The sequence below is a fragment of the Leptodactylus fuscus genome, chromosome 1, assembly GCF_031893055.1.
Source record: "Leptodactylus fuscus isolate aLepFus1 chromosome 1, aLepFus1.hap2, whole genome shotgun sequence".
NCBI lineage: Eukaryota > Metazoa > Chordata > Amphibia > Anura > Leptodactylidae > Leptodactylus > Leptodactylus fuscus.
The window spans coordinates 113,254,800-113,269,020 of record NC_134265.1 but is presented as its reverse complement, the minus strand read 5'-3'; the positions used below and the strand labels follow the sequence as shown (position 1 = coordinate 113,269,020).

Here is a 14,221-nt window from a genome sequence, read left to right as displayed (position 1 = left end):
TAGAATCAGCCAGCGTATACTCCATGTGAAGGGGCCCTTGGCCTAAAACAATGAGATCAATTTAGATATCAGTTTTCCCAGCAGCATAAAAGACATGGGGGACTGACAAGAAGGATGGAGGGTTTTACACTCAAAGTAGCTGGCTGTACTAGGACGGGAACACCTCTTGCTTACCTTTATGCGTATGACTACATAGTTGCCAACTGTTTCAAATTTGCTATGGCAGTCCTGAATTTTCAGAAACCATGTCCCAGAGCAAAAAAAGAGCATGACTTGAAATAACTCCCCTCCCCAAAATAAGTGGCTCCATTGGTTTTTAGCTAAGGGCCCACATTGTGGAAACACCATGTTTTTGCCTGCTGTGGAAACAAAGAAGAAAAACATCCTGCATTTTACAGTAAAAGCAAAGTGAATGAGATTTTGGCTGATCCCATATGTTTTTTAAAAATGCAGCATGTCACTTTTCTATGGCTTTATGGTGTCTGCCATTGCTGTGGTGCAGTGCCTATGTGGCCCAGAGCCTGGGGCTTAGCCTGGTGGTAGGGGTGTTGCTGGACTATTAGGTCACTCTCCCTGTGGACGCTGTATTGTGGTGGTACCGGTTACTCTTTAGTACCGCACTCAGTAGAGTAGAGACCCACTATAAAGAGGTCACCGTGAAGTGGCTTGTGGGCTTATACAGCTTGATCAATATGTATACTAAGAACCTCACCTTCTGTATTGTAGATTTTGCTGAGAAGCACAAGATCAATGTATGAGATTGGGATGTGCAGTCCATCTTGTTTGTTCTTCTTGGATCTTTTTCTACAAAGTTTTCATCAGATGAATAATTAACAAAATGGAGGCGTTCATGTTCTTTTTATCACACAGTTTTGGCAAATATTGGCACATCTTGTTACATTTTAGGCTACACTCCTTTTTCTTAAAAATACACACTCAAAAATTTTAGCCCAAACCGTATGCAGCACATTACACAAAAGATGCACCATGTTTATGCCACCATGTTAATAAAAATAAATCAAATATTACGTAGAAAATGCGTAGGCTTGGGTACAGTATACAATACTTCTGGAAAGAGTTAATCTCTCAAATGGTCAATTAATGATTTACAGATTGTTGAAATCTATGATTAGATAGTTAATTGCTTCTCACTTGCCAAGCTTCGGAATAGGCGTCGAGGTGGCAGTTGATGGCCATCTGTGTATACAGGTTGCATTTTACAGAAGGTCATGTACAGAACTATGTTATATTCAGTCTCTGCACAGAACGGTGCAATTAATAATTCTATTACATTTTGCCTTACATTGCATATGGCTCTATGAATAATTCTCAACAGACATCCTGCCTTTTCCTATAAGACTCCTCAAAACTTTTTTTTATTAATTGAAGGACTGTTATACATTATCACTACTATAAATTATTGCTTTATGCAACATGTATATTAGCTAATAAATACAGACTTCAGAATCTTAACCCCTTAAGGACCAGGCCATTTTTTGGTTTCGCATTTTCGTTTTTCCCTCCTCACATTTCAAGAGCCATAACTTTTTCATTTTTCAGTTCACAGAGTCACATGATGGCTTATTGTTTGCGGGACAAATTGTACTTTGTAATGGCACCATTCAATATGCTGTGCAATGTACTGGGAAGCTGGAAAAAAATTCAGAATGAGGTGCAATTGGAGAAAAAATGCATTTGCGCCATTTTCTTATGGGTTTAATTTTTACAGCGTTCACTGTTTGGTAAAAATGACATGTTACCTGTGTTCTACGTGTCAGTACGAACGCGGTGATACCAAATTTATATAGTATTTGAAATGTTTTGATACTTTTAAAAAAATGATAAACTTTGCAAAATAGAAAAAAAAAATTGTGTCATCATGTTCTAACACCTGTAACTTTTTCATATTTCCATGTATGGAGCTGGTTGTGGTGTCTTTTTATGCGGGACAAGATGACGTTTCTATTGATACCATTTGGGGAAAGATCTGATGGTTTGATCACTTTTTATTCAATTTTTTATAAGAGGCAAAGTGTTGAAAAAAACGCTTTTTGGCTGTTTTTATTTTTTTTGCCGCTACGTTGTTCGCAGTACGGGATAAATGTTTTAATATTCTAATAGTTCGGGCATTTTGGAGCGCGGGGATACCTAATATGTTTATGTTTAATGTTCTTTAATTACTTTTATAGCTAATCTAGGGAAAGGGGGGTGATTTGAACTTTTATATTTTTTTTATTTTTTTAATACTTTTAAAAACTTTTTTTTTTCTTCTGTTACATTTATGATCAGACCCCTTAGGTACCTTGAAACCTAGGGGGTCTGATCGCCCATACTATTCACTGCAATACTACAGTATTGCAGTGAATAGGAAAATCGCAGCACTTCTATTAGACGATGCCTCTGGCATCGTCTAATAGATCTAGTGCAGAGACAAGCCTGGAAGCCTTCAATAGGCTTCCGGCTGTCATAGCAACCGATCACCGCCCTCTTGTGACGTTCAGGAGGGCGGCGATCGGCAAAACATGGCGGCGCCCATGCCGCCGGCGCCGTTTACACACTGCGGTCACGTTTGACCGCAGTGTGTAAAGGGTTAACAGCAGCGATCGGCTCGGGCACCGACCGCTGCTGTTAGTGGCAGGTCCTGGCTGTATTATACAGCCGGCATCTGCCGTGTATGGAGCGAGCTCAGCGTGTGAGCTCGCTCCATACATCCCCATGCGACCCATGACGTACAGTTACGTCAAGGGTCGCTAAGGGGTTAAAGGGATCCTGTAATATGAAAAATGCTACTCAATCTTTCTATGTTGAGAAATCAATGAGGTAGTCCTATTATTCATTGACAGTGTATACAGGGCCTCTATGACTTCTAAGCATAGAAATACCGCAGATTTCAATGTATAAATGACATGTTATTTTGATTGCCATAAGCTTATACATAAATCTGCTTAGCTCTGTCTGCTCTATAACATGCTGCCTGCAAACTACCCTGTTATGTGAATAGTGAAGGTCTGTACGATAAAATATGGATATACTAGCTTTTACCCGCGACTTCGTCTGCGGTGATTTGAGAATTGGGCGGACACAGACGTGTGAAACTGTAAAAGTACTTAAAAAAGTTTGGTGGGCTAGCAAATGTGATTTGATGTGTTATATTGTGTATGTTGTGATACAGACAATGTGATGTGTTGTATTGTGTATGTTGTGATACAGACAATGTGATGTGTTATACAGCCAGTGTACAGGAGTATATATGTATCAGGTACTGTATATAGCAGTGATAGGTAATACATGTAATATATAGTATATACAGCCTGTGTACAGGAGTATATATGTATCAGCACTGTATATAGCAGTGATAGGAGATACATGTAATTATATAGTATATACAGCCTGTGTACAGGAGTATATATGATCAGGTACTGTATATAGCAGTGATAGGAGATAGATGTAATTATATAGTATATACAGTCTGTGTACAGGAGTATATATGTATCAGGCGCTGTATATAGCAGTGATAGGAGATACATGTAATTATATAGTATATACAGCCTGTGTACAGGAGTATATATGTATCAGGCACTGTATATAGCAGTGATAGGAGATACATGTAATTATATAGTATATACAGTCTGTGTACAGGAGTATATATGTATCAGGCGCTGTATATAGCAGTGATAGGAGATACATGTAATTATATAGTATATACAGCCTGTGTACAGGAGTATATATGTATCAGGTACTGTATATAGCAGTGATAGGAGATACATGTAAGTATATAGTATATACAGCCTGTGTACAGGGGTATATATGTATCAGGTACTGTATATAGCAGTGATAGGAGATACATGTAATTATATAGTATATACAGCCTGTGTACAGGAGTATATATGTATCAGGTACTGTATATAGCAGTGATAGGAGATACATGTAATTATATAGTATATACAGCCTGTGTACAGGAGTATATATGTATCAGGTACTGTATATAGCAGTGATAGGAGATACATGTAATTACAATGTGATGTGTTGTATTGTGTATGTAGTGATACAGACAATGTGATGTGTTATATAGTGGAAAGCTATATGTAAATGTGAGTGAGTAGAGTGAGGGCTATTCCTGAGGTGACAGTAAGGAGTGTGCAGGCAGGTTGAGGCAGGAAATGCCAGGCAGTGTGTGTGAGTCTATAGCTGGGGCTAGGAATCCTGCTTTTGTGAGTCTCCTGCTAGGAAGCCATGTTGTTTAGTGGCACCAAAAGTAGCCTGTGACTCAATCCTGAGGGAAAACTATGTTTGTGGAAAATTGCACGCAAATCCGTCCAGGCGTTTTAGCGTGATTGAGGTACAAACATCCAAACTCACAAACATCCAAACATCCAAACACACAAACTTTCACATTTATAATATTAGTAGGATTATACTGTGTCACACTGTACAGTTTAGAAAGTCCTGTGTATTCGGTATAGTAATTATAATTCAGTCCCAGGTGTTAATTCAATTTATCTAATTAGCAGGCCATGGTTCCTGACCATTGCAGACATTGTGGCAGTGGACCATGTGGGGACCATTGAAGACATTGGACCATTGCAGCAGCGGACATTGTGGCGGTGGACCATGTGAGGACCATTGCAGACATTGCGGCAGCGGACCATGTGAGGACCATTGCAGACATTGCAGCAGTGGACCATGTGGGGAACATTGCAGACATTGCGGCAGTGGACCATGTGAGGACCATTGCAGACATTGCGGTAGCAGACCATGTGGGGACCATTGCAGACATTGCGGCAGTGGACCATGTGAAGACCATTGCAGACATTGTGACAGTGGACCATGTGGGGACCATTGCAGACATTGCGGCAGTGGACCATGTGGGGACCATTGCAGACATTGCGGCAGTGGACCATGTGAGGACCATTGCAGACATTGTGACAGTGGACCATGTGAGGACCATTGCAGACATTGCGGTAGCAGACCATGTGGGGACCATTGCAGACATTGCGGCAGCGGACCATGTGAAGACCATTGCAGACATTGCGGCAGCAGACCATGTGGGGACCATTGCAGAAATTGCAGAAGCGGACCATGTGGGGGCCATTGCGGACATTGCGGCAGCGGACCATGTGGGAACCACGGCAGACATTGCGGCAGCGGACCATGTGGGGACCATGCAGACATTGTGGCAGAGGACCATGTGGGAATTTGGTGATCAAAATAAAATGTCTTTAGTTTATCAAAAGAAAAAATGACATCAAGATGAGAGGTTTGCGGCAGTAGCTTGGGGGTTAGGAGTCCATAAATGTGATGAGATTCATGATTTCAGTTGTCAGATTCTCTGCAGACACATCTAGTATGGGATTGGTCAATTTTCTTATGCTCCAGCACCCAGCCAGACTTAAACAATCGGGTCTGGTTTTGTTATTCCTTTTTATTTGACATTATTTGCATATATTTGTCTTTTTTATTCAATCTTTTTATTGTAACACTCTGCACCTTTTTTAAATATATTAAATTTAAAAATTAATCATTTTACATTAATTTGGCTCTAACACTTCCCCACTTCAGAAGAGTGAGTATTGCTAGCCATGTTACCTGTTGGATGCTACTTGTGTGTGGAGTGGGCAGACTGGTGTCTCGTACCGTAAGTGGTGACTGTGGATGTCTGAGTCTAAAAAGGCACTGCACTCCTGTGTAACCTAGTTTGATGGGTGAACTGGAAGGGAGTGTAGAAGCAGAGTTCCTTTTTTATGATCACATCTTGGTGTGTGCAGTGAGTGGTGAATGGATAACCCCCAGAATTAGTATACAGTGAGTAGATATATCTGTAGATGTAGCTGTGATCCCTGGCAGTCTGCCTTTATGGTGAGGGTTTATATAAAAATTCTGTACCAAGTAATTTATAAATAGCAAGGATCCTATCTATACTGGTAGCTTATGTAAATTGAAGCATTTTCCTAAATATATTGCTTTAGAAATTCTGCTTTGTTTACCTGGTATGTGAATGTATTCCCCCATTGTTTACACAGTATTGCTATAACCATGGACCTGGGAGATAGGGCAACTGACATCACTTACTCAGTGTCGGCAGGACAACCCGTTCAGCTAATTACAATTTGCTGATAAAGCCAGTCTGTTATCTCTCTAAGTAAACTTACAGATAACATGGAGTCCATTCTGTACAAGAATCTGCAGATTATCTGACCTGCATAAGTGTTGTTTGTCCCGTTCAGCAGGGGGGGGGGGAGAAATACAGGAAGTGAGAAGCAGACACTGCAGGCAGCCTGGCTGAAAGGCTGAGATGAGACAACCCCTTTAAAAAGGAAGTATCATCGGAAAATAACCTATTTTTTAAATCAAGTTGTTAAACATTTGCTTTAAGAATTTGTCATATTTATGATGATCACAGCTATAATGTATAAGTAGATAAGACACAGAATCCACCAGTCACTATAGGTGATTTCACAATTCAACCACTCCCCTCTATACATGCCACCAGGTCTGGCAGGTCACATAAGCATGTCTAGAAAACTCTCTAACGAAGTCAATGGGGTATGCTGCAGACCATTATGTCTATGGCCCATGGTCCATCTTCAGGAAACAGGCAGTCCATAGCAGCTAAGGAATGGAAGAGAAAGAAGGAAGACTTCATAGTCATCATCATAATCATTAGTTCTCTGTGCGGAGAGATCTTCGCTTGGTCTGATGTAGATTATACAGCCTGATCGCGGTTGGAAGGAAGGACTTGTGATAGCACTCCTTTTCACACTTGGGGTGGAGCAGATGGTCACTTACAGTGCTGCTAAGTGCCATCAAGGTCTCATACATGGGGTGGGATTTGTTCTCCCACAGGTCACCACAGACAGTATCCTTCTGTCACCCACCACCTGTACTGGGTCCAGGGGGTTCCCGAGGACAGAGCTGGCCCTTCTGATCAGCCTGTCAAGTCTATTTCTGTCCCTGGTATTAAATATGTTTAATATAAAAATGTGATTCAAGTGATAGGTCATTTTCTGACAACACATTCCGCATATACAGAAAATTAAGATATGCTTTTACTTTTAATTTACTTTTTGTTAATTTTCAGTCCTGAATTTTCCACAGATAAAGGTCACATGACCTAATTGCTCTTCCTCCATTATGACTGCAAAAATCGGATATGCTTCATTATTTGCCATCCTTGAATATAGTATGGATACATGGCTGAAAAATTGCCTAGAAATCAATGGGACCATACTTTCTGTACTACTGCATGCATGAAGCCTTATAGCACATTTATTATTCCACTTGTTTGAAATATGCTTCATATCTCGACAATGGCTATGTGTAGTGTTGTCCAAACTGGTCGCTTGTTCCACTAATTCACATGAGACTATGATCAATGTTACCCATGTAGCTTCAGCCTAATCTTCATATGTTTATGTATTGTACTATGTAAGATGTATGACCGTTATCTGCATAATGAAGGATAAATGTAACAGATTCCAACTAACATTTCCTTTAGATGCCGGGACCAATCTGTAGCACAGGCCGACATCATCATACAATCAGTTTGGTTATTTATTACATTTTCTGATTGGTACCTTAGAGACATGAGTGGAAAATAAACATGTTCTAAGAAAGAAGATGTATTATTTCTGCTGCTGTGATCGATTGCCTCCTAATGTGGAGAGACCCTGCTGAACCTGCAAAGATAATTCCTTGTTAGTTTCAGGAGGTTTAGACCTGCAAGAGAAAGAAAAGGAACCCATGGAAAATGTAGGTCAGTACAAAGATTGTAACACAGGATGTGAGCTGGTACTCTGGGGATAGCAGAGATATAATTGGGAAAATAAAGTTGCGGCACATTTCACTTTTGCTCAGAATAACATATACTAGGATATCCCTGAACGCCATTACCACTGCAGAGAGAAGCAATGAAGCTGCAGTCTGCTGCAGTATTTACTGACACTTTTCATGAATATGCCATGTATTCCACAAAGCAGCCAGGACTTTATCCGAACAGGTAAATCACAACACATTAAAATCTGCTATACGTTGTAGTGTTCATGCCGAACTCTTTGGTCACCACTAACCTGGACATATAATATAGTTTCCATTTACAATGAATATTCTCTATCAATGCTGTTTGTTGATTTTTGATCTATTTCTGCCGTTGCATTATGCTGTGCTAGAAAATGAGCTGTTTAATATTCTGGCCACTTTAGCATATGAAAAGCTGACTTGGCACCATACATGTACATTAGCTTGCATTAAAAATGTATTTCCTCATTATAAAATGACTTCTGATACGGTTATGTGAACGAGATTTGGCTGCATATAAGGTTCATTATATGAGAAAAGGTAACATCAAAAGTTCCTTTTTGACCCCACAAGGGCAATCTAACATTTTTTTTATTAATAGTTAACTCATGTAATGCATTCATTATTACTATCATCTGCCAATGCTGTCTCCTATAGGAAGGCATTTCAAAGTTGTACTACTTTTACTGGAAAAACACTTGTCAACTTGGCAATGGAAAAACCTATCCATCAAACAAAAACAAAGACCCCTAGTGCACTTACAGTTCTTGAATTAAGTAACATCCTGTACCATTGTACTAACCTTATATATGGTATACATGTTAATATGATTTCCCTTACGGCATCAATATTTCTGTGCTGAAGAAGATGAATGCTTTAAAACTATGGACACCTTGGACATGAAAAATCAATAAAGTAGGTTGCACTTACCTGTTTTCCATTTGCCTTTTCTACTTATGGTATGTACTCAGCATCAGCAACCATCATATATTATTTCCAGTGTCAGACTGGAGTGTCTAGGGTCCACTAGTAGTATTCATTCTGGGAACCCATCATGCAGCTACAGTGTTGGCCAAAAGTATTGGCACCCCTGCAATTCTGTCAGATAATACTCGTTTTCTTCCAGAAAATGATTGCAAGCACCAACTCTTTGGTATTAACATCTTTATTTATTTTGCTTGCAATGAAAAAACACAAAAGAGAATTAAAAAAAGTCAATTCATTGATCATTTTACACAAAACTCCAAAAATGGGCCGGACAAAAGTATTGGCACCCTCAGCCTAATACTTGGTAGCACAACCTTTAGACAAAATAACTGCGAACAACTGCTTCCGGTAACCATCAATGAGTTTCTTACAAGGCTCTGCTGGAATTTTAGACCATTCTTCTTTGGCAAACTGCTCCAGGTCCCTGAGATGTGAAGGGGGCCTTCTCCAAGCTGCCATTAAGAGATCTCTCCACAGGTGTTCTATGGGATTCTAGGCTGGACTCATTGCTGGCCACTTTACAAGTCTCCAGTGCTTTCTCTCAAACCATTTTCTAGTGCTTTTTGAAGTGTGTTTTGGGTCATTGTCCTGCTGGAAGACCCATGACCGCTGAGGGAGACTCAGCTTTCTCACACTGGGCCCTAAATTATGCAGCAAAATTTGTTGGTAGTCTTCAGACTTCATAATGCCACGCACACAGTCAAGCAGTCCAGTGCCAGAGGCAGCAAAGCAACCCCAAAACATCAGGGAACCTCCACCATGTTTGACTGTAGGGACCGTGTTCTTTTCTTTGAAGGCCTCTTTTTTTTTTCCTGTAAACTCTATGCTGATGCATTTTCCCAAAAAGCTCTACTTTTGTCTCATCTGACCAGAGAACATTCTTCCAAAACGTTTTTGGCTTTCTCAGGTAAGTTGTGGCAAACTCCAGCCTGGCTTTTTTATGTCTCTGGGTAAGAAGTGGGGTCTTCCTGGGTATCCTACCATACAGTCCCTTTTCATTCAGATGCCGACGGATAGTATGGGTTGACACTGTTGTACCCTTGGACTGCAGGGCAGCTTGAACTTGTTTGGATGTTAGTCAAGGTTCTTTATCCACCATCCGCACAATCTTGCGTTAAAATCTCTTGTCAATTTTTCTTTTCTGTCCACATCTAGGGAGGTTAGTCACAGTTCCATGGGCTTTAAACTTGTTGATGACACTGCGCAAGGTAGACACAGGAACAATCAGGTCTTTGGAGATGGACTTGTAGCCTTGAGATTGTGCATGCTTCCTCACAATTTTGCTTCTCAAGTCCTCAGACAGCTCTTTGGTCTTCTTTCTTTTCTCCATGCTCAATGTGGTACACACAAGGACACAGGTTGAGTCAATGTTAATCCATTTCAACTGGCTGCAAGTGTGATTTAGTTATTGCCACCACCTGTTAGGTGCCTCAGGTAAGTAACAGGTGCTGTTAATTACACAAATTAGAGAAGCATCACATTTTTCAAACAGTGCCAATACTTTTGTCCAGCCCCTTTTTTATGTTTGGTGTGGAATTATATCCAATTTGGCTTTTTGACAATTCTTTTTGTGGTTTTCAATTGAAGACAAATTAAATGAAGATAATAATACCAAAGAATTTGTGATTGCAATCATTTTCTGGAAGAAAATGAGTATTATCTGACAGAATTGCAGGGGTGCCAATACTTTTGGCCAACACTGTAGTTACGCCACTGTCTCAGCTGTTGTACAGTACATGAGCCTTCCATAGCAGTGTGCAATGGGCTGATTAAACTTTAATGTAGTTCAGAATCAGTTGCATGTCCATGAGAGAAGAGGGGACAGGCTTCAATATGAACCATCAGAGAGCCTATATTCATCAATGTATTTACCCTGAGGGGTTTTTTTTGTTTTGTTTTTTACGTAAACTGTGGCAAATCATATGTGCCAAAATTGCACAAAAATTTCACTTTGAGCAGCACCCTTGCCAAAATTTTAAAACATGGACATAGTCACTGGAAAATAGGTGCGGCCTCCATGTTATTGATAATTTTATTAAAGTGGGCCTTTTATGTCCTCTATGATTGGGCATGTTATATACCATTACAAAGCTGCTGGTATGCTGAACGCAGTGCATTTTCAGTTTTGCTGCTTACCCTGTTTCAGGGATACCTGTGCAGTTAGTTTGAGGATCAGCTCAGAATCATTGCTGGTCAGTAGAGAATCCCCCTTCATTGTACAAACACTATGGAAGTCTATTGTTTGAGAGGCATTCCCAACAATCCAGCGATGATGTTGTAAGTGCAGTCCTTCACATGATCTGACTATTACAGCCAGAGCACAGGAAAATACTGTAGAAGAGCAAGTCGAAAGAAGCTGTATATATATATTATTTTTATTTATTCATTTTTTTTTTTTTTCATTTTAACAATATTTTAAAAGTATATAAAACATATGAATATAAGATGCATACATAGATAGCATAACTGAAGATTAAAGTTATAGCATATATGATACTTTGCATATTTATAAGATCAACATATATTTAAGGGAAGTTATATTGGAGGGTTTGTATTAGGTATTATTGGTTATCTCTATTTCTTCTTAAATGGATAATGAGGGGCTGTTTCTATTGATTCTTCTTTCTCTTTCTTCTGCAGGCGCTAAGCTGCTGTTATTTGTTACCTGCTGCTTCATCTACAAAGTGAAAGTGCAATGTTGTCCAGAAGTCTGCCTATGCTATAATGAACCGAAAATCACATTTAGCTGTCAGCAGCAAAGACTGACTGTAATCCCACCCTACATTCCCATACAGACTCAGCGCATCTTTCTGCATAATAACAAAATAACTTTAGTAAGGGCGACTAGCTTCACCTCCTGCCAGAACCTCACTATCCTATGGATCCATTCAAACAATATAAGTCATATTGAGTCTGGAGCCTTCTATGGATTAACCAAATTGGAAGAACTAGACATGAGTGACAATTATAACCTCAAAACTATTACGGCACCTACATTTCGCGGTCTTGTTCACTTACATACTTTACATCTTAATCGCTGTGGCCTGCAAGATTTACCCCTTGGAATCTTCCAAGGCCTTTACTCTTTGCAGTACCTCTACCTTCATGACAACAACCTACATTTCTTGCATGATGATACCTTTGTAGACCTGGGGAACCTCACCTACTTGTTTCTTCATGGAAACAAACTGAATAGTTTATCTGAAAATGTATTTAGTGGCCTCATTAACTTAGACAGACTACTTGTGCATCAAAACAGGCTGGATATGATCCATCACAGAACTTTTCATGATCTAAAGAAAGTGACAACCCTGTATTTGTTCAGTAATGCCTTGACAGTGCTTAAAGGAGAAGTATTAACACCTCTTGCGTCTCTACAGTACCTACGCTTAAATGCAAACCAGTGGATTTGTGATTGCAGGGCCAAGTCCCTCTGGAGTTGGTTGAAATCCTTTAAAGGCTCATCATCCGAGTTAGAATGCTATCTTCCACCAAACTTAGCTGGGAAAGACCTAAAAAAACTGGGAATCAATGATCTTGATGGATGTGCCAATATTTCTTTCCATTTGTTCAAAACCGACCCTTTCAGTGCCAAGACATCTCTAAATATCGAAGACATCTCAGATAGTTGTTGCGAGCCTGCTATCGATAAGTCAATAGTAACTGGCACAAACACTAAATCTGGTCCGTCTTCTCACACAAGCAGAATCTTGCCAAATATTCCGATAAAGGATAAAGAAAACATCTCAAAAACAAAAATTATTGGCAATGTCGATCACCGAAAAAACAAAACACACAAGCCAATCAGTTACTCGCCCATCGCCACTTTATCAAGCAAGCTAGATAATTCCCTAACCAAGTTGAATCAAAACAATGATTTTGATTCTGTTGAACCTTCCACCGTCCCAAACAAAAAGAGGCTTCCCTGTTTGAAAAAAGTGAAGTCAAAATCTCAGTGTCGAATGTATCAGCCAGGAACTAACTCTGGGCTTCTGAATCTCATCACCACAAATCTCCTCTGTATTACTCAGTTCTTCATGCTACAGATGCACTTTTAAAGGCTATATATATATATTTTTGTTTTAAAGGTAGATTTAAAGAAAGACTATGAATGAGCTCTGAAAATTGTTGCAAGTATATGGAAAAATGGGCTTCACAAAAGCAGCTTCACTAAAGGTGACTGAATATTTTTTTATGGTTGTGAGTTTCTGAGTTTAGAGAGTGCAACGATTTTATTTTATTCCTCATAGAATTAAGGGAAGGTTCCTTTAAGGGTCGGGACGAGACTCTGCTAAACAGGAAGGTTTAGCTTTTTTTTTTTTGTAAATTAAAGTTGTACTTAACAATTCAACATGTACACTGTAAAATGCTGTTTGTCTGCTCTGTTTATGACTATTCTAGTTCTTTGTAATGATTTCTGTCATTCTATGTTTCTGGGTAGTATTTGTTGAAGAATACTATCAATTTACTTAAACATTCTTCATGTATACACATATAGATATGCATTTTATTTTAAGTGTGCTGAAATTAAGTAAAATAAACATGTTCTTTTTTGTTTTCCTAAACTTTATTTAAGATTGAAACTGGCAAGGTTTGTAAAATTGGTTCATTTTATTAAGTACATGACCATTAAGATTCCCAACACAACTTGATGAATTCATGAAAATATACAATATTAAGCAGAGATTATAAAGGGTTATCAAAAATGATGGTACATCCATAAAGATGACCTGTCAGCCTGCATGATACACTGCATGACATACAGCCCACAGAGACACTGACCCCAATGTTACTGCCCACTTGGCCAATATACCCCAATTTGAATCACCAAAGGCTTATACCTTTCGAATGGCTGAATGGATTTGGATAAACAAAACACCAAAATACTTAGCGTGGCAATGCCTCAGATGATGTATGTCACTGGGCTCTGAGACCTGGAGACATGATCTCTTTAAGATATATCTCTTGATATCCCCATGGGTAAGCTGTTTAAAGGTCATATGGCACTCATAAAAGTGCATTTTGGTGGTGTTAGTTCTCATGACACAATACTTTTCGTAACAGCTGTCCTGGGTATTGTCCTGTTCAAGTGAATGGGCCAATGCTGGAATACCCAAAAGAACCACTATGAAAAGTGTGAAGTGACAGCTAAAAACTTGATGCAAAGAGCTGATCTGTGATAGTGCCAATTTTGGACCCCTATCAATCTAGAAATCATGGGCCTAGTTGTCGCAACATGGGGCCCCAACCTTAAACAACTTAAAGAAGATTTCGACTGGTCTTGTCTGACACCGTCCACTTGACAGTACAGTGCGTAAATAGCATATCAAGTGACAAAAATTAAAAAAAAACATTCATACTCTCTTTACCTCTCTTGGGCTTCTCAGTGCTTTGCTCGTGGGGTCATGCACCTGGGGTCACCACTGAGGCTTGCCCATCC

General features: G+C 39.5%; 1 protein-coding gene across 1 annotated transcript in view; it reads left to right on the top strand.

The window, feature by feature from the left end:
• Positions 1 to 13,317, top strand: part of RTN4R (reticulon 4 receptor) — a 241,383-nt gene extending 228,066 nt beyond the window's left edge. The window contains exon 3 of the mRNA XM_075276418.1: positions 11,422 to 13,317. Within this exon, the coding sequence (XP_075132519.1) occupies positions 11,422 to 12,839 (1,418 nt within the window). The 3' untranslated portion in view covers positions 12,840 to 13,317. The remainder of the gene's footprint in view (positions 1 to 11,421) is intronic.
• The last annotated feature ends 904 nt before the right edge of the window (positions 13,318 to 14,221 follow it).